The following is a 24674-nucleotide window of genomic DNA, read 5'->3' as shown; positions in this document are numbered from 1 at the left end:
CTAGCCTTGTTGATCAAATCAATGTTCCCCGTATGGCAGTAATGTCCATCAAGCACAAGGAGGACAGGGTCTTCAGCATTTGGTTTAGTGAAGTTAATAAAATGATCAAACCACATTGTAAACAAATCTGCCTGTATCCACCCGCTAGGATGGCAACCCCAAATGGCCCCAGCTGGTGCACCGTCCATTAATTCCATTTTTATATTCTTCATAAGCGGAGGCACATAGGTTCCCAATGCATTCAGTGCTCCTCTTTCACCAGAAGTCAATGTCGCTACATGATTCTTACCTTTCAGTGACAAAACTTTTTCTGTTTCGTGTTGGACAACGGTAATGCCAGTTTCATCTACGTTGAATAGACGATGCGGCTGACCACTAATTTTGAGAAATTCAATCTCGTACAAATTAAAGAATGTAGATACGCTCTCAGGGTTGAAACCCTTCAAACGAGCTTGGAAAATTCCTTGCGGGACCCGAACACACAATTGCGGGTGACGCCTCAGGAAACCTGCTAGCCACTTTTTCCCTGCTGATCCTGTTTTCTCAGGAAAAGGATGCTTAATTCCATTTCTAATAGCCAGCTGGAATGCCATTCTTTTTACATCTATCCTCCTTAACCCATAAAATCTGTTGTCAATCTCCAGACAATATAAATAATGTTCTCTTTTTAATGTTTCTCCTAATACCGGTTTGCGGCTCAATGAGACATTGACCAAATCATCAATAGGTTTATCCTTAGCTCTAACATATCTTTCAAGCGTGCCCTTAGGGACACCAAATTGTCTAACTGCCAGTTTGTACCCCAGTTCTCCAGCTCGTACACATTTCACTGCACAGGCCATTTTCTCCTTATCCCACGTTTTCCTTCTCTTAAGAGTTAGATTCATTCTACATCTAAAATGAATATTAATATATTGAATTAAAAATTAAATTATTAATATTGCTAATTAAAATACCTTGTTAAATAATATTAAAAGTATGAGTTTGTAATTTCAACAATGTTATTTATATTTTTACGAGCATTAATGTATTTTATATTAGTCTATTCATTTGAAACTAAAATTAATGTAATAATTATTTAAATTATCATAATTTTAATTGGTTGGTGTTAAATGTATAATAATATTTCGTAACTCCGTAAATTTGGTAATGGGATTAATTCTAACCAATTATTTCACCAAACAATAAGTAAATATATTTACCAATTTTAACAGTTTGATTAAAATGTAATTAACTTACATTTAATTGTTATAACTGTTTAATATTTATTAAACTCCATGATTTTATTTAAAAAATACTCGACTTTTAGCAACATAATTAAATTTGCAATAATTTTATTAATGTTTCAAAAGCATTTTAAAGACACAGGTTGGCCTGCAAAAATTGCACAAAGGTCGCCTAATATGAGACAGGTCTTATATTTGGGAACCCCTGGTATCTCATAATAGGAGAACCTAGCAGACATTACTAAATAGTCCTCTGGGGATAACGAATATGGTAGAATATTTTTTTTTCACCGACTAGTTTGTACAGTATTCTTATATAAATAAAATACCGTGCAAGAATTAAGAAAGAAACATACGTTTGCTTGAAATAATTACTTGCTAAATGATTCTTCTGAAAAACTTTGCACTAACTGTATTGCAATAAATTCACTCAACACGTGTCAGCAGTCCAGAACGTAATGGTGGCTTCACAGATACTCATTCGCATAGAGAACACCTATTTTCATCAAATTCCGCCAGAGTACAGCACATACTGGACGAGAAAATGAAGGGTCTCATATTAGGAGAGGTCTCATAATAGGAGCCTTTACCTTAAACATACTTAGCAGAAGGAAAAAAACACAATTATTGTCAGTGTCTATATTTGACAATAATTGTAACACAAGAAACAATAGGCTTACTCAGTTACAATTCACAAAGCAGTCGTTTGTAAAGAATCATTTATTTACATGATTTGTATATAGGCCTAGAATTTGAAGAAAATATAAATATTGCAGTAATTTCGAAACAACAAAAAACGAACACAATATTTCATTTTACGTAGTAGGTACTGATTATTTCAAAGTAATACTCTTTCGTTGTTCCTCAAGCATTATAGGGACCATTGGTGCACAAATGCTAAGAAAGAAAATATTTTACTCCCAATTACATGCAATAGGAAATTGTGAGGCTTTTACACTGGAATCATTTCCTTACTGTATATTAATATAAATTCACATTATTATTAATAAATTGGATAAATTAAGCTTGAATTCAAATTTATATATAGTTTATTTGGAAAACGTTGAGAGCAAGTATTAGCAAGTTTGGAGCGTTACTGAATTGAGTTAAAAGAGTACTTCACAAGCTGTGATGCGAGGACACTTTCTTTATGTCAGGTTTAAAGATTTATTAACGTAAGTATATTAGATAATATAGTAACGTGAGGTGGAAAATTCGCCATTATGTATTATTTTTCCAGAAAATTTTTCCGCCTTACAAATAGTTGCTTTCTTCCTTCCCTTACAACCTCAAGAGCCTCACATGTATTACTCACTATATTCTCATCACTTATCAGCTTATCAAATAAAAGTTGTAAGTCGTCTAACCATTGATGGCTGTGTTAGTACAGACTCCAAAACAACATCATTGTCATGTTTGTTTTGCCGTGAGAGTACTAATTAAGAAATAAGAGCAGGCGAATATCATATTTTGAGAACTTTACTAATATGATTTAAATTCTCATATCACTATTAGGTCCACATGATATGATAAAACCCTTTCATTTAAAAATAATTACTATTGGCTGAGGAAAACATCATAACAGTTACGTTATATGATTCGTGATTTCTCTTCTTCGTTATATCTGTGGACTCCTCACTTTATTTTCCATAACGCATTCACAATCACAGCTCAATGAGCACCCGTACTGATCTGTGTTACTGAAACAAAAGCTGATCTGCTACTATAGGTACTGTACAGCCCTGTCGCGTTCCCCTCCAAGCCGATTCACTCCCTCCAGGTAGGGGAATAGGAACTGCACGTTGCACGCAGACCAGTGCACAATGTGCAGGGTTTTGACATACCTGCTCTAGAAAGTCAAAATCGGGACGCAGTCATAGTGAGTAGTCTTATCGATCACTGCTCTTACTAGTCGTATTATTTAAATAACTACATCTTTGCGGCTGATTGAAGGTTCATTGGAGAGGTAAAATGCCTTAGGCAAGACGCTCAGGCGTGTAATATTGCAGGGCATAGTTGAGGATATTTGAACTAATATTTTCAATGTCAGTATAGACAACATTACATATAAATTGTGTAAAATAAACGTAAACGTGACAAAAATAATGCACTGAAAAACACTGCAATACCAGAAGGCACAGAAAGTGTGTTGAACGTAATCGAAAGAACCAGTACCATCACAATCTGAAAATTATGAAGATAATAACTCGACGTTTAGCACGGATTTGTGTAGCCTACCATGATGTTCAGTGCCAACATCCCAATTAATAAATTAAATAATCTACATTTTAGGGAATTTCTAGAGAAGTACATAGGAAATTAGTGGGTTTTCAGTGATGAGCGACCTGCAGTATCCTAATGAAAAACGAAAAGATATCAGAGAGTAGGAATACCTTGTACTGTATCATGCACCACTAACGTCATGTGCAATTGAAAGAATTTGTTACAATATAAAATCATTTCAAGTTCCGTAACTTACGAATGCACGTTACTATTCACTGCAAAGATCACGGTAAAAATGAACATCATTGCTCTGACATGTGTCGACTGTACTCCACGAACACGCAGCGATGACGTGTTTGTTTATATCCTTATCCGTTGCATTACCTGTGTTCGGCGTACTATACCCAATGTGTCTTTAACCTCAGTCTTTAGGTAGGTGGAATACGAAGCCTAGTTATGACACATAAGCAGATCGCTTATATTTATATGCATTGAAAACAGCCAAAATATGCTTGCATCTATGCACTGAAAACCTTAGAAACATTCACTTAAATGTGTACTGGAATTAAAAAAATTAGCTGTCTGTGGAATACGCTATCTACCAAAAAAGTAATTGGGCACTGTTTTTTGTCCCTTTAGAACCTCGTGGTACCACCACTTGTTGCTATAACAGCAGCCATACTCTCCATTAGTTTGTGTAGGATATCCACTGGAATGCGTCGCCGTTCTTCTTGTAACATGGCACTCAGTTTGACAATGGAAGTTGGCCCCACGTTTCAGTGGTATGCAGACAATAATGTTCACCGGTTGGACTGGCCTGCACGGACTCCTGATCTCAATCCTTTTGAGCACCTTTGGGGCGAATTGGACCTGCGATTGAGGTCTCGGGAGATGCGGCCAACTTCCATTGTCAGATACTATACTAGATATCCACATTACAAAATTATTTGTCTCTGTGTTAACCGCCACCGGTACAGCTCAGGCGGTAAGCGTGTTTGGTTTAAGAATTTGGTATCTTCCGGTATTCTCTAACTTTCTATAGTTTCTAAAGTAATAAGCACGTATAATAACCAGTATTTTTTTTCTTTGTGAAATGTCACGATAGGTATGGTTATTTACTCTTGCGTCAAATGCAGTCGATGTCCTGTTATATTTGTTGTGTTCCATCATGGTTAAGATAAGATAAAGACAGGCCATTAAGATCGATGAGCGACGATGTGTAACAATAGTGGGTAAGGATGTCAGGAGAGACTAAAGTTTTCACTTCATTTGGTAAATCAACCAAAGGATGAAGTTTTCACTTCATTTGGTAAATCAACCAAAGGATGCTTTGTCCATCGCAAATTCCACACTGTCTGCCCTGTAATGCATTGCTTTGGTGATGGTAAAACTGGCATTTTTGTATAATATCCACCTGCAAAATATGTAAAGTAAGTCCGATTTTGGATAAGTGCTCAGGGTGTGGATACTTTCTGTGTTGACACGTCCAGTTTCAATATTTTATCCATCAGTCTAGAGTAGCATTTCTCAAACTATGGTCCGCGGACCACCTGTGGTCCTCGAGTTCTGCCCTTGTGGTCCTTCAAAAAATGCAGAAGAAAAAATAAATTTCAAACGAATTGCGTTATCACTCTATAGCTGAAAATTTCAGAGTTTGGAAATGACACACGGCAATCGACTTTCACTTTTTCTCCCAGTACTGACATATTATGAAATTTATTACCCTATCCGTCTACCGACTTCCCACTCTACTCTCATCAACAAAAGAGGGATATAAAGCACTATGAATGTGGTATTTCCCTGCACATCTGGCGCCGCGCCTGTAACCCAGTCAGGGACCATCCAAATTCATAACAGAGGACCGAACCTTTTGATGTATTGTTGACTTTCTTAATGGTTTTGCCGACACCCAGTCTGCACATTGAAATGATCACGTACTGTATGTCGTACACCAATAATACAACTCTGAGGTCACACTTTGAAACTTATTTTCCAAGTATATATGACGAATTTTCATGGGTTCGTGATCACTTTCATTGTGATATTGAAACTAACAATCTTTCATTGAGTGAAAGAGAACAGTTAATTGAACTCTAGAATGAGACTGGACTTAAAATGAAATTCCAAGCGAATGTATGGTTAATTTCTGGACCGCATCACAAATGAAAAGAGAATAAGTGAACTGTACAATGATGCTTTAGAGATTACAATTCATTTAGCTTCTACGTATCTTTGTGAGAAAGGGTTTCATCACTAACTCTAATAAAAACAAAGTAGGCTACCGAAATTGACTCGATGTGACAATCTCCAACTTAAGCTTACCAGCATACATCCATATATAGAACAAATTATTCTCTTTGCAACAATGAGTACTGCCGTGCAAAAATGTATGACATTAAGTGTATTAATTATCGCTTGTGTTTATTTGACAAGGCAACAATGAGTGCGGGTCTAACGTTATTTTTCTTTCAGTTTTCATTGCGACGTTGTAGCTATCTGAATATTTCATATCGCAAATATCAGTAGAACCAAACACAAAAATGCACTTTCCAAGGTTACTGGGAAGAAGATTTCTTTGCATTCGACTTATGTAAGGCTTTTCTTACTGCCGAAATCCCTTTGTGGAAAGTGCAAGGTTGTGGGTTTGGTGCAAGGTTTTTGTAATTGCCTTTTATTGCGTATTTTAGCTATTTATAATGCCTTTTTGCTTGCCTATTTTAATGATTCATAATGCCTAAACTTCCGGTCTCTGGAAATGGCTAACGCATAATTTACCTTTCGAACCTGAGAGCAATAAAGCTGAATTTTTGGAAATTATGAGTTGCAATCTCCTCTCTACTTAGACAGTAAATCAAATTTTGGAACAAAAAATAGTTCACTCTACTGAAAACACTCATTCTGCAATTTAAACGCGAAAGAACTCATTTGTAGAATTTTAAAATAGAACGTTGCCTTCAACAAGGGCAGGTGTAAGGGTTAATCCATTTGCTCTGCGTCCAACGCGTTTCCAAAGCAAATAACGTTATTGAAATCCTGTCGCTATCACACTTGTATTTGAACAAAAGACTACAGAATTTACAGCTTTCCACATGTTTCTGCTATGTCACAACAATTGCTAGATTGTGAAAGGGTGGGACATTATTTATAAAATGGAGCGCCCAGAACAAAGAACTGTGAAAAAGACCCTGCAGAAAGAGGACATGAGTTCAAATCAAATCCCTCTCAAATTATTTGGAACTTTAAGCGAATGTGCAGTTATCATATGATGTCGTTTGTGTTGCGAATTTATGTCTTGAGTGTGTTATTTTTTTTACTTGGTTATTTAACGACGCCGTATCAACCAATCAACTAGTAGGTTATTTAGCATCGATGGGATTGGCGATAGCGAGATGAAGCCGAAAACTCGTCATAGATTACCTAACATTCGCCTTGCGGTTGGGAAAATCTCGGAAAAAGTCCAACCAGGTAATTAGCCTAAACGGGGATCGAACCCGAGCCCGAGCGCAACTCAGGATTGACAGGCAAGTGCCTTAGCAGACTGAGCTACGCCGGTGACCGAGATTGTTCTTGTGAATACGTTACGCTGGCGGTGCACTAATGATTAGGACTAGAATTCTTAGGTTAATAAATATTTTATTTGCACTGTAATAAAAATTCGTAATTGTGTTTTAAGTTTCGGACAAGGTCACCTGAGCATATATTTTACATTTTATTTCACATAAAAACACATATTTATTATTTTTTTATGTACATAAACACATATTTTCAAATATTCACATAATACACATAAAAGTCAAGTTTTCATCAAATAATTCTCAACAAAAGCTCCATTTCAGATTAATCATCACCCGAATGTTCAGTGCAGTTGCTTAGACGTGACATCTGGCAACTGTTTCTTAGAATTGCGTATCTGTGGACCTGCAGAACTGCAGTCTACTCTGACACCACAAGCGATAAGAGCTGTCAGCACTAAAAAAAATTGTACTGTAACTAAGACACACAAACATTGATGTGTCATTTAGGAGTGCCTTGTAAGTTATCATAACGCTGATTCAGGAAACAATATAATTTCATAGACATCAGTTGCCTCTGTTTTCGTTTCCAATCGTGAACATGTCTCTAGGGAGTGCATGTTGTTTCTCAATGGCCAGGGCGCTCTTTTTCCCAGTACAAGGCAGTGTTCCGCGATAATTGTCAGGTATTTTTTGATGGACAACTTTAGAATGAATCTCATTGTGTAGGTCTATTGTAATTCTTCAGGACTTGGCGAGACAGCATAATTTATATTAGTGAGTACTGCATATTGTTTATATTCACATACAATAATTGAAACGTAATTAAGGTCAGACTAGATGAACACCTGAAGAGGAGCACAGCAATCGCCAAGCGGCAAGCTATTACAGTTGTATAATAATAAAGTGGTTCAGGAGTTATATACAATAGAAGTTCAGGAGAATTGGTTAAGTTCTAATTTTATTTACACGTTATATTGTATCTATACAGGATGACCCGTACGTAATGTCATTCATTTCAAGGGCTTATTCTTTGAAATATTTAAAACAAACAAGTTAAATACAATTTTGCTCGTTTTTACTTCCTTATCGAGATAAAAATTATGTATGAAATATTTCATAGGATTTTTGTGAAAGCCATTGGTTTCATTCCCAACATGCTCAGTCAGTTTTAGAGAGCGATGTATTATGATTAATAATTGATTGAAATAATTTTAGTTTTGTCCTTTAAATGTGCAGAAATTTGATCCGAAGAAATGTAACATAGTAAGTTTCCTTTTGCTGAACGAAAAGTTACATTTCTTCGGATCAAATTTATACACATTTAAAGGACAGAACTAAAATTATTTCAATCATTTGTTATAATACACTGCTCTCTTAAACCGACTGAGCATATTGGGAATGAAAACAATGGCTTTTCCAAAATACGCTAAGAAATATTACGTATAAAAACCATTTTGTCTCGAAAAGGAAACAAAAACGAGCAAACTTGTATAAAATAATCATATGCACGAAATTAGATGTAGGTTTATAGGTCGTTACTGTAGAGTTCAGTATTGAAGCTTATCAACTATTGTTCGCCCTCAGAGCTCTAGATGCCGATGTTCTTAAAAGAGAGCACGATTGCTCTGAGGGATGATGTCACAGACCACTGATCACTGGCTTAAATATTTGTTTCTATATTTGTATGTTTATAGCAGTTTCAGAGCCTCATTTATATATGCGACCGCTTCTGCAGCTGGCTGTATTATGAATTTCATGTTATTGTAAGTACATTAAATTTTATTACAAACCAAAATATTTTGTTTCATTGATTTATCACGGTAGTACAGTTTTGTTTTCGTACAAATGTATTGTAATTGTGCTGTTCCCATACTATCTCAGAAGAATGGATCGCGCTATGTCAGTTCATCGGCGCCGTACCGCCACTGTTCAGTTGAACCTTCTCTCCACGCTGTGCTCAGTATGCAGAGTTTGCCGAGCAAAGAGCGTGGCGGCTCCGTGGTATGACGTCACAGAGCACGGAACATGCCGGCCACTGCACCTGTTCCATATACTTTCCGAAATTTCATACGAAAATATATTTTCCTGTGAAGACTCGAACTATCACTCGTTGTGTAACCCAAGTCAAAGCAAGATGTCTTATATCACGATACTGCGGAGCGGGAATAATTGCAACCACGTAAAAAAAAAGTTATAGTACACAATGTATAATTTTCTACCAACGAAGTAACCTCGGAGAAAATTAACAAGAAAATGGGCGCCGCGAATGTTGACTTCAACTCAGAAGCATTCTCCAGTTATGATTAGTCATTGTCTGCTAATGAGAAACAGAATTTAATTAGCGGGTTCGTAATTGTGGATGAAATTTGCGTAGGTCTACATGACTATGTCTTACAGACCAAATTTTAAAGCTTGCAATGGAAGCAGTAAGCTTATCCACTATTTAGCATATAACGGCTTGATTTTAAAATCAAATGTAGGAAACAGAAAACGGATGTAGGTAAATTCTCATTTTTAAATAGAACTATAAATGATTGGAATGACCTACCTGCAGCGGTCTTTGAGGACTGTCCTTCCTTAAGAAGATTCAAGAATAACTTAAAAAGTTGTGTATAAAGTGCAAATTAAAATTGACATTTAACATCTAATTTTTAAGGTGACATGTATTTATTTAGCCTGACGAGTTACTGCCTTGGTTTGAATTGTAAATTATTTAAAAATAGCGTGTAAGAGGGTCTTAGACTAGAAATGTTTAGCTTAAATGTAGTTCTGTTTATAAGTATGCATAAGGGAGTAATTATTTATCTTATTTGAACTGTTGTATCAGTGAAGGGAGGTGAGTCAGTGAAGTTATGGTTTTACAGTGCAGTGAATAGTTCCGATTTGTGATAATTTATAGCTTCAATGAAATGTGTTCTATAGTGTCAGTGAAATGCGTCATAGTGCCACTGCAGCGAGTGAGATGAGAGTAAAGTGACAGATTATTGAAACTTATGTAGGGCCTGTACATATGTAGGTTGTATTGTAAAATTAGGTTATTTTATGTTTTATTATTAATTGTAATTATTGTGTTAAATTGTATTGTGTATTCTTATTGTATTGTGTATATAATTGTATTGTGTATTGTTTATATTGCGTATACCACTGCCACCGGGTGCTTACCCACTTGCAGTGTAAATAAATACATACATACATGTTGAAAACACTTTTCTGGGATGTTAAAAGAGTGACCATGATCGATTATTTGCAAGGTGGAGCTAAAGTCGCAGGAACTTATGCAAATGTATCAAAATAGCGAGAGGAAATGAAAAGAAATTGACTTGGATAGTTGAAAACGTTTGTTCCCTTCGCATGCAGTCACATACCCTGTGTTGCTACAGCTGCTATAGAGAATGCAAGATTTGGATTGGTATAACATATACCCTGCTCACCAGATCTAGATCCGAGTGACTTTATTTGTTACTGTGCCGAGACTCGAATACCTCCATGAAAAGAGATTTTCTAAGAGTGACGGGAGCTGTACGTAAGTGTTCTACAGGGTTTGGATAGAATTTCGCATATGTGAGACAATATAGAAAACATTCAAGAATAGAACACGAAGAGAAGAGTTTGCATTTCATTTTATTCCTGTTTATATCAACTGGCACATTAAAAAACAATAAATGACACTCGGGAGGAAATTAAGTGGAGAATAAATATGTCAAATGCATTTTATTATTCGGTTGAAAAGCTTTTGTCATCCAGTCTGCTGTCAAAAAAATCTTATAGTTACAATTTATAAAACAGTTATATTACCGGTTGTTCTGTATGGTTGTGAAACTTGGACTCTCACTTTAAGAGAGGAACAGAGATTAAAGGTGTTTGAGAATAAGGTTCTTAGGAAAATATTTGGGGCTAAGAGGGATGAAGTTACAGGAGAATGGAGAAAGTTACACAACGCAGAACTGCACGCATTGTATTCTTCACCTGACATAATTAGGAACATTAAATCCAGACGTTTGAGATGGGCAGGGCATGTAGCACGTATGGGCGAATCCAGATCACTCGAATGCATATAGAGTGTTAGTTGGAAGACTGGAGGGAAAAGACCTTTGAGGAGGCCGAGACGTAGATGGGAGGATAATATTAAAATGGATTTGAGGGAGGTAGGATATGATGATAAAGACTGGATTAATCTTATACAGGGTCCCGCGCCGTGGCGTCGCTGTCTAAGGCATCCCGCCTAGGACTCGCGTTACGGAATGCGCGCTGGTTCGATTCCTCATGGGGGAAGAAATTTTCTCATGAAATTTCGGCCAGTGTATGGGACCGGTGCCCACCCAGCATCGTGATGCACTTGGGGAGCTACGATAGGTAGCGAAATCCGGTTGCGAATACCAGCTATAACGGCTGGGGGGATCGTCGTACTAACCACACGATGCCTCCATTCTGGTTGGATGATCGTCCACCTCTGCTTCGGCATGTGGGCGTGAGGCCAGCAGCCGGCTGGTCGGTCTAGGCCCTTCACGGGCTGTAGCGCCACGGATTAATTAAATCTTATGCAGGATAGGGACCGATGGCGGGCTCATGTGAGGGCGGCAATGAACCTTCGGGTTCCTTAAAAGCCATTTATAAGTAAATAAGTTGTAAAATACATTAATCCAATATATTTTTATTGAACTTCGATTGAACGAATGAGCTGAAAATTTTACGAGGCTGCAGACGCTAAACTTTGTTATTCTCTCGGCTTTGTTGGCAAAATCCAGAATCTTTACCCTAATAGCAATCAAAGATACTTAATATAGTGTATTGACAGAGCGGATGCTGCATATAATTGATAATGAAGTGATAATGATGAAGAATGTGTCACTTCAATGCCGCGTGTTTGTTTTACTGGCTTGAGCCTAACTTAAGAAATACATTCAACGTTTTGACGTGCGCCAGTTCATTAGTTAAACATATGTATGTGTCAGCGGCGGATTTTCAGGGGAGGCAAGGGAGGCCGTGCCTCCCCTAATATTTTACCAGAACACAATATGGCAGTAATAATTCCAGCTGAATTAAGATCACAGACAAGTTATAGCAAATGACGAACATTTTTCCTTTTATATTAATTTTACTATTTACTGCGACTAAGATGTAAGTTACGTAAGTCGACCACATTCAGTTGGTGATGCGCGCTCGCTATACTGTAGATAGTACAAATAATTCGTACTGAAAAATAACAGATGGCGCTGTAACCTGTATAGTCGACATCTAGCAGCCTGCAGTGTCTATGCCAGAGAGGGAGAGAGGAGTCGGCTACATGACGCTACTCCCCGGTAACCATGACAACAGCAATTCAACCAATAAGATAGCTGGTTAGAAGAGTGTTTAAACTTGATAGAACGCGCGAGGGGAGCCGATTTGGAGACGTCCTACCCACCGCACCGCTGACAACTGTATTGCTTATAGTCACAGCTGGTTTCGGCTGTATTGGCAAGCTCTCTCTCTTTCTCTCTTTTAGGTTTTATAAAATTGTGTCACGTGTTGTTAGTTTTTTCTCTCGCTGCGTAAAAGTTTTCATTTATGTTGTTTGATTTTTTCTTGTTTGCGGGCGTTCTTATTTTATTCTTTTGTGTTTGTTTATTTATTTATTTGGATTATTTTACGACACTATCAACATCTAAGTTATTCTTTTGTGTTACGAGATGTATTTGCTTATACAATATTTTAAATATATCGAGAGTTTAGAAACAAATGCAGATTTGTTTCTAGCTTCTTCTAGTAGCAGTTATTCAGTATGTTGTGACCTATTTGATCGGTTTACGAAGAAAGAGGAACATCGAGTTAATTTGCTATAAAATTAGACTATGTAATAGTAATGAGCAAGCCCCGGATTCTTAGGTTCGAATCAATTTTGTTGCTATCTACTTACTTTCGAAATGTTGCTTTTCTTGTTCGTTTTATGTAGCAAAGCGTAACATTCTTAAATTCAATATGACCTAAAAGAGACCTAATTCGTAGCTTAGGACTTGGAATGTCCTAAAGAGAGGCAACCTTTACCAACCCGTTGTAATATATTAATAGTATGTTGTTAATTTCCCCCCCCCCCCCCGTAAAATCATATAAATTCCTAAACATAAGATTTAAAATCCTAAAACATAAATTGGAAAACCTAATTTTAATTTCTTAAAACCTGTAACTTCTGTGCTTGGTAATGAGGTACGTCACAGGCCTTATATTTTTATATTCTCATCATTCACGTCTTGGCCTCCCCAACTTTCAAACCCACCGTCCGCTACTGGTACGTGTGAGCAATATTAAAGGTATTAAGGCATTAAACGTTATCGAGTCTGATTCATTCTGAAAAAGCTTCATGCCTAACGTGTACTCCGTGTGATTCACAGGTGAGGTGTCGTTTCTAATTGTGTGCCATTGTTGTTGCAGGTCGGGTGGCGAATATGGCGGAGTCGCGGGAGACGGTTGAAGCGGAGCCTGATGCCGATGCCGATGCTGAGGCATCCGCGGCGTTGGGAGCTGAAGAGAAGCCGGGCGAAGTGTCGGAAAAAGCCACCAGCACATCGGTGTCCGGCCCCGGCGGCGCCGCCACGTCCGCCAGCCAAGTTCAGCCTCAACAGCACGTGCCGAGGTAAGTCTGTCATCGGCATTGTTGAATAATTGTCTCAGACTCAACTTTGTGCATCTCAACCGACCAGGAAAGACGAGGAATGAAAGAAATGGCAAAGAAGAGAATACCGGTACACTTTTGATGCCACCAATTTTAAAGATTGTTTTGAATTGAAGTTAATTATGTAAAAGGACGTACAGTAAAGCCAAATTGTGCAACTCCAAGTTATTGACAGCGAAATTTTCGATTTCAGTTACGTTAGGAAGACACCTGTGCTACCACGTCAACAAAACGTGCGGAAAATGCGAACCATCCGCAGTAGTAGACAATGTGAGAGGGTGAGACTGAGAATCGGTCAACTTATCTCTTGTATGGACTAGGCCAAGGATGCAAAACTGTGCTACAATTGGAAGCACACACGTCATAAGCCGGAACACGTAACTCGTCCCTTCCCTGCAACCCTCTCTTCATCATACGACGAGAGAGAACAGTGTGTTTGCCAAACGTCACACAAACGACATTCAAGGCTTCGGCCTTGTGGATGGAGGAACGAACTTTTTCCCCAGGCTTCTACCCCTCTCTCTTCCCCTTTCTGCAACTCTGGACTAGGCAATGGTGTACAGTCTGTAGGTCTATAGATATTCTTCCTTTTAGCATGAGATTCACGTATGTAAACAGGTCCCTAATAGGAACAATACAAAATGGAACCCTATTTGACTCGACACTGATTTGAAATTTAAAAATGATACGCCGCTGACCCTACTCTCTGTTAGAGCTGATTGATGAAATCAAGCTCAAGTGAAAGTTCACATGTGGTTTAGTTATAAATATTTTTGTCTCGAAAATTTTAATGCACTAGTTTCCGAAATAAATGACTTACGGGTATTCCGAATCACCCATTGCCTTTTCGTACGTTTTCTTATTGAAAGAGTAGGAATTAATAAAAACGTTTCCTATGAAAGTTGTTTGTTTTGAAGAGCTCTATCAAATGGTACCCTATTTGACCCCGACTCCCATTTGAAATTTTAAAGTGATACGCCACTGACCCCACTTCTTGTCAGAGCTGATTGATGAAATCAAGCTCAAGTGAAAGTTAACATGTGGTTTAGTTATAAATATTTTTGTCTCGGAAATTTTCATGCACTAGTTTCCGAAATAAATTACTGTTACGGGTGGTCTGAATCACCCTGTATATATGTATTTATTCACACTGCAAATGGGAATATACCCGGTGGCAGTGGTAACTAATTATACTCAATAATGACAATTAATAATAAACACAATTAATAAAAATGCAATTAATAATAATAATAATAATAATAATAATAATAATAATAATAATAATAATCGGTAGCATCCTAAATTAAATGAAGCACTGTCACTTAAAATAACATTTGTATCTTAACGCTAAGTTCGAACTAAAACCCATGAGTATGATATGTTCATATCTGCACAAGTACCTTTCAGCACTACACTCATTTCGCTGACAACTCGCTCACTGCACTGAAACTACGACACATTTCACTGATTCTATCCTTATTTCACTAACACTTCAAAAACATTTCACTGTTCAAATACTTTGCACTGCCACTATAAACTATAAAGCTTCACTGACAGAAACACACTTCACTTACACAACACACTTCACTGACGCAACACACTTCACACTTCACTGACACAACACACTTCTTCACTGATACAACACTTCAATAACAAATATCATTTACACTCTTTATATAGTGTGTATAATATACTACCGTCTATTAGTAAAGCCCTTAAGTCTATTTTGATGCATTGAGAAGGAATATTTTAAGTTTGTGTGGAGAAGATTACATTTCAAGTTTGAATGATATTAAAAAGTGACCTGCGCCTCGACCAGCTCTCTCGTGGATGATGAGAAACATTGGGTTCCGCTATAAGAAGAATAGTATGACGCAAAAGATATTTGATGGAACGTCAGGCTGCCTAGGCCTAATCAGTTTGTGCAAATAAAGATATAAGATCAAGTAAACGTGCTATATTCTTTCTCGGCGAAACATGTATAAATATGAACATGACAAAAGATAAACTATGGACGATTAGCAATGACGACCCAGTTCTGCGAGTGCCGATTGGTAAAGGTTCCAGGATTAAAGTAAAGTAATGAACAGGGGTTTGTAAAAAAATGGGTTACTGGTGTTCAAGTAACGTTCAACTAAGAATTATCACGAAGAAATCGAAAGAGGCCGTTTTAAAAAATGGTTTCAGGAGTAGCTTTTATCTAATATCCCACCTAATTCTGTGGGTGTTATGGATAACGCAGTACAGTACATGATATATACGCTAGTGTCGTGCAATGTTCGAACATATGAGGGGATGTCAAGATACTACAAACTTCGCCGTACTCCATAGGCAACCCAACAGCACGTGGAAGTGAAGCATGTAAACTAAAATAACCGAGTCCGTTGAAAACCGGTAAGAGGCCTTATGTTCGGTTCATGTTTGCCGAGTCTCTGTAGAACCGAAGCTCTCTTTGCGTTTGTTTAATCTTCCCCTTTCCTTACATATGTTCGGTGCCTTTCTCCTTACTTCCTTGTAATTATAGCTATTTTCTGTCGGTAATTGGTACAGTAACAACTATCATGTATTTTAAAACATACTGTGACTACCTATATGTACGTATATTTCTGTCGGTGTTTTAAATCATATTTTTGTAATAAAAATTACCTGTTTTCACGTCTAAATAAAATTTCACAAGAACTGTTCTAAAAAGCATGATGAGATGGGTGGGGAGGGTAGGAGAAGCCAGCGAACTTCAAGGGCACATTTCATACAAGGCGTCGACCTGGTTGGCGAGTTTGTATAGCGCTGGCCTTCTATGCCCAAGGTTGCGGGTTCGATTCCCGGCCAGGTCAATGGCAATTAAGTGTGCTTAAATGTATCAGGCTCAGTAGATTTACTGGCATGTAAAAGAACTCCTGCGGGACAAAATTCCGGCACATCCGGCGTCGCTGATATAACCTCTGCAGTTGCGAGCGTCGTTAAATAAAACATAACATTTAACATTTCATACAAGGCGCAAGTCCGAGCGAGCTGGACGGATCCGCTTCTTCAAAACAGATTTCGGTTCTTGTCACGCTCGACAAACTTGAACCGACCATAGAGCTTGAAATGTACGACACTAATATATACGAATATTCTACCAGGATTTTTCGCCTTCCTACAAAACTGACCTGCTAATAGTTTCAAAATCCGCCGAGGCAACCCTCTCTATTCGTGAAATGCACTATAGTTGTAGAGGAGATTGAATGACATGAGCTCGTTGGACATACGTGCACGAATAGAGGTGGGCAATCCTACACTATTGAGGAGAGGGTGAATGCTGCATGCCACCAAACAAAAGCTTTATTTTCCCTAGAGCTGTCTCTGGGTAACTGTAAACCAGTTGAAACTGCATTATTCTGTTTGCTTTCTGTCCATCACCAGAAATTCTTGGAATTGCTCATTGCATTAATAGCCTACAGTAAAATTTTCAGACATTAAAATTCATGAATATTTACATACGTATTTACTTTTTGAATTAATGAAATTTTACCTTCGAATTATCCAATTAAAAGGTTAGAAAATTCGAATTACATATGAATTTTTAACATTATTTTAAATAGGAATTTAAAGGGGAATAAACTTCTGTTCGAATTACCCAATAATTCGACTTACAAAGATTCTACTGTAATAGTAGTAGTGGTAATAGTAGGAATAGTAATAATAATAATAATAATAATAATAATAATAATAATAATAAATTTATTTATTTATTTACTAATATTTAATGTGCTGTACAGCAACCAGGGCCCAATAACAGTTCAGCACATGACAATTTATTACAAAAACGTTAATAAAAGTACATCGGAATAATTGTTAAAATAATGACGATTAAAAATAATAATTGAAAATGAAAGGATGGAATCATATAATACAAATAGAAGATGACGAGAATAATATTATAATACATATCTAAACAAAATACATACATTAATAACTGACATAAAACTCCAAAAAGTGAATACTACACGTTAAATGGATCCAAGTTCAATCAATGCAAATTTGCATATTTTTTACATCTGCAGACCGGAGAGAGAGATTTAGAATTTCTATTATAAAAGAAATATGAAATCTTAAACCCTTAGCAGGAATACGAAGACTGATATTGCTTAATAATAATAATAATAATAATAATAATAATAATAATAATAATAATAATAATAATACATTTAAACAATCTGCTATTAAGAGGATAAGTAAAAAAACATAATTGTGGCAAAGCCACAGACAGTACTTAACAATTAACTGGTATACTGTATAAGCGCACAAAAATATATCGTAAATACGTATTATTGTTATTTATCCTTCCTACCACCAGTAATGCCAATGCCAAACTTGTATTGACTTGCTATATTTACATGTGTATTGTGTACGCGTCTATTTCCTGTCCATGTCAAAGCACATTAATTGAATTACATTTTTTTTCTAGTGTTTTGCAAACCCCCCCCCCCCGGCCCTGCATTGATTTTTTTTTTAATACTTTGAGCCAAGTGCGTTATGTAATGTATCTGTGCGGAATCTCCTTGTGTAGAGGAATGATTGGTACAGTTCTTGAATTTATCGGATGTGACGTAAGACTTTCCATGGCAACGTCAGTGTCACTCTCGTTTCATAAAATCCTTAATTTTTCTATTAGGCAAGTGAAAATAGACGTTACACTTCAAAAGAAAACTATAATTAAAGCTTATAATATGAATCCTCAAGGAGAAATGTATGCGAGTCAAATAATCCGAAGTACTGGGGCTTGTCTACCTACCTATATATTCGAAAAGTTTTGATAAATATATTTATCCGCGACAGTAGTCTTTATATTTCTCGGAAAATCTTAACCGTATGAAAAAGTTTGTTTTTTCTATCAAAATGCATCCTTCTAGGCCAGCGTTTCTCAAACGTTTTTGAAGTGGGGACCTTTTTTTTAAGTCAGAACAGTCCCGCGGGCCACCTTATTCTTGTTCCTTCGAAAGAAAATTTATTATTTTTATAGTATATTTTAATATCAATATACTTTTAATTTATAATAGAATTAATTAATTAAAAATAATTTAATTAAATTAATTTTATATTAGTATTAACTAATTAAGCTAATGTTAATAGAAGAAAATTCATTTTTGTTTCTTTAATAATTCAAGGCTATTAGAGTTTGGATAATCTTTAACTTACATATTAACTAAATAAATAAATAAATGTTGATACATTAATGAGGTGGATGAGCCTGCCGATTCTTGCACAGTTGTTCTATATTTGGACGTATGCTGGTAAGCTTAAGACGGAGATCGTCACATACATCAGTCGATTTCGGTAGCCTACTTTATTTTTATTAGAGTTACTGATGAAAACCCTTTCTCACACTGATACGTACAAGCAAACTGAATTATAATCTGTAAAGCACCATTGTACAGTTCACTGTATTCTCTTTTCACTTGTGTTGCGGTCCAGAAATTAACCATACCTTCCACTTGGAATTTAATTTTAAGTCCGGTGTCATTCGAGAGTTCAATTAACTGTTCTCTTTCACTCAATGAAAGTTTGTTAGTTTCAATATCGGAATGAAAGTGATCACGAACCCATGAAAATTCGTCAAATTTACTTGGAAAATAAGTTTCAAATTGTGACCTCAGAGTTGTAATATTGGTGTACGACGTACAGTACGTGACCATTTGAATGTGTAGACTGGGTGTCGGCAAAACTATTAAGAAAGGTTCGGTCCTCTGTTATGAATTTGGGTGGTCCCTGGCTGGATTACAGGCGCGGCGCCAGATGTGCAGAGAAACGCCACGTCCATAGTGCTTTAAATCCCTCTTATGTTGTTGAGAGTAGATGGGAAGTCAGTAGACGGATAGGATAATAAATATCATAAAATGTCAGTACTGGGAGAAAAAATGAAAGGCGACTGCCATGTCATTTGCAAACTCTGAGATTTTCAGCTATAAGACTTAGGGTGATACGCAATTCGTTTGAATTTTATTTTTTCTTCTGCCTTTTTTGAAGGACCACAAAGCCAGACCTCGAGGACCACAGGTGGTCCGCAGACCATAGTTTGAGAAACGCTGTTCTAGGCTTTGAATTATACAATATAAAGTCGATATAATTTACTTCCTTACATAAAAAGTGCGTACACGTGTTTCGAATCTGTGTATGTCAAAATTGTATCATTGCAGACACTGGACGGCCTTCAATTCAGCGCAAAATTTCCGATGCGGCCTCCACGATTCTTCCTAACAAAAGTTGCGAGTTAATAACGTTTATTACTTAAAATACTCTGTCATTAAATTTCTAACTGAAACATCTTGCGCACTGAATCTTAAGTGTCTTCGTCGTGAAAGAATACTTTGTAATGACTTGTTCTTACCTATTTTTGAAGTTTAAAAATATCATGTAACGGTCAGTACTTGGTTGTTGCCTTGACATTTTGGACACGGATTGCAATAATTGCTTTATTTCTTCAGGTAAATGTATTGAACACAAGAAGAGAGAGGCTGAGCATTTTGAGGAAAGGGTTTATTTTAAGGAAAATGGTATGAGACTGAAATGCAACGAAATTATTAAAAGTAAAGGCTCATTCACAATGAAAATTAAACATAACGTAAGCGTTAACTTGAGAACATAAACATTACGGTAAAATCAAGAAGTCATACCATCATTCACGATGGGAACATAAACATAACAGCAAACATACTTGGTAACCATGGAAATATAACAACGACGCCATTTCCTCATATTCTATCGTATACTTCAGCGCCCCACGATTGTGTTCTGTTTGCAAATCAGGTAAGCATAAGCATGAAAGTTTGAAGTTTGCAAACTTTCATGTTAACGTCTTACGATAATGTTTATGTGAATCATTGTGAACGATCCCATTTGGTAGCCTGGGCGCAAACTTCTGTGTTTATGTTACGGTTATGTTTAATGTTCATTGTGGATGGGCCTTTAGGCCTTGTAAGTCAAGTTTTTCATAGATCGAATGAAACGAATCATGTATCTAGTGTTCAACTTTTTACTGGGTTTTGGGAGGCGATCACGGTGATCATGTCAGTCAAGTTTTTTTTTTTTTTTTTTTTTCTCCCGGTCGACTGTTCCAACACTTATTCTAAGGTAAGCTGCTAAATTATATCTGTAATGTAAACTGTAAAGTAAAAATAGCAACATTTTATTTCCGACAGCTGATACTTTGAATCGCTGCAAAGCGGATTTTTACTTGCGCATACCACTTTTCGAGTACGATTACTTCGAGTGTGAGGGTAGAGCAGTGTGCAGCGCAGTAGCGGCTCGTAACCGAAATTCTTGGTGAGACCTGTAGTAAGTAGTTTAAGCAGGCAACCTTTCATACAAAATGTTTATTCGATGAAAGAGTAATGGAACGGAGAAAAATTCTCTTCGGCGCCGGTATTTGAACCCGGGTTTTCAGCTCTACGTGCTGATGCTTTATCCACTAAGCCACACCGGATACAACTCCGACGCCGGTTAGAATCGTCTCAGATTAAGCTCCAACTCTTGGGTTCCCTCTAGTGGCCGCCCTCTGCACTGCGTCATATATGTCTATGAACGCAGGACCGAAGTCCACACATGTGCTGAGGTGCACTCGATATGAGTGACTAGTTGGCCGGGATCCGACGGAATAAGCGCCGTCTTAAATCACGTAGTGATTTACGCATATCACATATATTATTTTAATGTACTGAAGTACATATGATATTTCCATGCAGATATTCTGCGTCATCATACGATGAAAGAGTGATGGAACGGAGAAAAATTCTCTCCGGCGCCGGGATTTGAACCCGGATTTTCAGCTCTACGTGCTGATGCTTTATCTACTAAGCCACACCGGATACAACCCCGGCCAACTAGTCACTCATATCGAGTGCACCACAGCACATGTGTGGACTTCGGTCCTGCGTTCATAGACATCTATGACGTAGTGCAGAGGGCGGCCACTAGAGGGAACCCAAGAGTTGGAGCTTAATCTGAGACGATTCTAACCGGCGTCGGAGTTGTATCCGGTGTGGCTTAGTGGATAAAGCATCAGCACGTAGAGCTGAAAACCCGGGTTCAAATCCCGGCGCCGGAGAGAATTTTTCTCCGTTCCATTACTCTTTCATCGTATGATGACGCAGAATATCTGCATGGAAATATCATATGTACTTCGGTACATTAAAATAATATATAAAATGTTTATTATTCATGATACTTTATTATGATTTACATTATTACTGTATTATTATTATTATTATTATTATTATTATTATTATTATTATTATTATTATTATTATTATTATTAATGAAAAATAATATGTCAATATTCAAATAAGTTGCTATGCTGTGAGTTGATTTGAGTAAGCTTAACTATTTAATTTTTATAAAGCAATGAATATTATGCTCAGCTAAGAAGCATGTGTTGAAATTTCCCTGGAAATATTTTTCAGATCGCTGAAGTTTCAGTAGACACACTGTTCTCTCTCTCTTTTTTTTTTTTTTTGTTTTGTTTTTTGATAGCAACAAGTAAGACCAACAGAAAAGTTTATTTCGCACCACATTACCAAAGACCCATTTATGTTACTCACACCAGGATGTATTGAAAGCTCGCGTTTTAAGATTATTTTCCTGAAAAATAGTCAGTGATGGCGTAGGTCTGTCTTAATTTAAAACTTTCCTTTTTTAAATATTATTTTCTATAGATAACGATACTCTAACAATGAATTCATTACAATTATTATCATTATTTCTCGCATTTCTTTCGATTTCTATTTTCCCGAAACACATAACCACAGTGGACCACACGACGATTCACCACTTATTCTCATCCCAACCGACACTTGAGACCGGCATTGACAAAAGACCGGGTTCTGAATGGGAGAAGTGAAGGCTGATGGGTGCGGAATACCTGCTAGGCCACCTTAAAACCCGTGGAAACATACGAAATGTAGAAGCCAGACCCGGCACAAGCAATCCTGGCCTCAGGAACAAATTGTACTGCAAGACAGGTCTATATACATCACAAAGTTTTCTACTTCTACAACTCTATACGCTTCATTGAAATAACTAATATAAGATGTTATATACAACTGAAAACCACTAAAATTTTGAGTTTAAGGAAGCAAAGTGACTGAGGCCAGGCCTCACTTGCCTCAGCCAATCAGCCACCACTGGTGTAGCTTGTCTATATGTCTACCATTTTCACAGAGAACGATAACAACTGCTTCCAGTATGAGGGTGGAGCAATTTTGTAGTGTTGGCTGTTTCACAGAAAGCGATGAGAACGATTACTTCTAGTGTCAGGATAGAGCAGTGTGTAGCGTTGTCTAAAGTATAGTTTACCATTTTCACAGAAAGCGATGAGAACAACTACTTCCAGTATGAGAGTGGAGCAATTTTGTAGCGTTGCCTTTTTTTACAGAAAGCGATGAGAACGATTAGGCCTACTTCGAGTGTGAGGGTAGAGCAGTGTGTAGCGTTGTCTATATGTCTACCGTGTTCACAGAAAGCGATGAGAACTGCTTCCAGTATGAGAGTGGAGCAATTTTGTAGCGTTGCCTTTTTTTACAGAAAGCGATGAGAACGATTAGGCCTACTTCGAGTGTGAGGGTAGAGCAGTGTGTAGCGTTGTCTATATGTCTACCGTGTTCACAGAAAGCGATGAGAACTGCTTCCAGTATGAGAGTGGAGCAATTTTGTAGCGTTGCCTTTTTTTACAGAAAGCGATGAGAACGATTAGGCCTACTTCGAGTGTGAGGGTAGAGCAGTGTGTAGCGTTGTCTATATGTCTACCATGTTCACAGAAAGCGATGAGAACTGCTTCCAGTATGAGAGTGGAGCAATTTTGTAGCGTTGTCTGTGTCACAGAAAACGATGAGAACGGTTACTTCAAGTGTGAGGGTAGAGCAGTGTGTAGCGTTGTCTATATGTCTACCGTGTTCACAGAAAGCGATGAGAACAACTGCTTCCAGTATGGGAGTGGAGCAATTTTGTAGCTTTGTTTCATAGAAAACGATGAGAGCGACTGCTTCCAGTATGAGGGTGGAGCCATTTTGTAGCGTTGTCTGTTTCACAGAAAGCGATGAGAACAACTGCTTCCAGTATGGGAGTGGAGCAATTTTGTAGCTTTGTTTCATAGAAAACGATGAGAGCGACTGCTTCCAGTATGAGGGTGGAGCCATTTTGTAGCGTTGTCTGTTTCACAGAAAGCGATGAGAACAACTGCTTCCAGTATGAGGGTGGAGTAATTTTGTAGCTTTGTCTGTTTCATAGAAAGCTTCGAGTGTGAGGGTAGAGCAGTGTGTAGCGTTGTCTATATGTCTACCATGTTCACAGAAAGCGATGAGAACTGCTTCCAGTATGAGGGTGGAGCAATTTTGTAGCTTTGTCTGTTTCATAGAAAGCTTCGAGTGTGAGGGTAGAGCAGTGTGTAGCGTTGTCTATATGTCTACCATGTTCACAGAAAGCGATGAGAACTGCTTCCAGTATGAGGGTGGAGCAATTTTGTAGCTTTGTCTGTTTCATAGAAAGCTTCGAGTGTGAGGGTAGAGCAGTGTGTAGCGTTGTCTATATGTCTACCATGTTCACAGAAAGCGATGAGAACTGCTTCCAGTATGAGGGTGGAGCAATTTTGTAGCGTTGTCTGTTTCATAGAAAACGATGAGAGCGACTGCTTGCAGTATGAGGGTGGAGCAATTTTGTAGCGTTGTCTGTTTCACAGAAAGCGATGAGAACAACTGCTTGCAGTATGAGGGTGGAGCAATTTTGTAGCGTTGTCTGTTTCACAGAAAGCGATGAGAACTGCTTCCAGTATGAGGGTGGAGCAATTTTGTAGCGTTGTCTGTTTCACAGAAAGCGATGAGAACTTCTTCCAGTATGAGGGTGGATCAATTTTGTAGCGTTGTCTGTTTCACAGAAAGCGATGAGAACTGCTTCCAGTATGAGGGTGGAGCAATTTTGTAGCGTTGTCTGTGTCACAGAAAACGATGAGAACGGTTACTTCGAGTGTGAGGGTAGAGCAATGTGTAGCGTTGCCTATATGTCTACCGTGTTCACAGAAAGCGATGAGAA

General features: G+C 37.6%; 1 protein-coding gene across 1 annotated transcript in view; it reads left to right on the top strand.

Annotated features, from left to right (window-relative positions):
- The window catches only part of LOC138701302 (aryl hydrocarbon receptor nuclear translocator homolog), an 824740-nt gene that overhangs the window by 153732 nt on the left and 646334 nt on the right, over window positions 1-24674 (top strand). Inside the window, exon 2 of the mRNA XM_069828046.1 lies at window positions 13373-13574. Coding sequence (XP_069684147.1) covers window positions 13387-13574 — 188 coding nt within the window. The 5' untranslated portion in view covers window positions 13373-13386. The remainder of the gene's footprint in view (window positions 1-13372; window positions 13575-24674) is intronic.

The sequence above is a fragment of the Periplaneta americana genome, chromosome 6, assembly GCF_040183065.1.
Source record: "Periplaneta americana isolate PAMFEO1 chromosome 6, P.americana_PAMFEO1_priV1, whole genome shotgun sequence".
NCBI classification, from domain to species: Eukaryota; Metazoa; Arthropoda; class Insecta; order Blattodea; family Blattidae; genus Periplaneta; species Periplaneta americana.
This window is presented reverse-complemented; position numbering and strand designations above follow the sequence as displayed.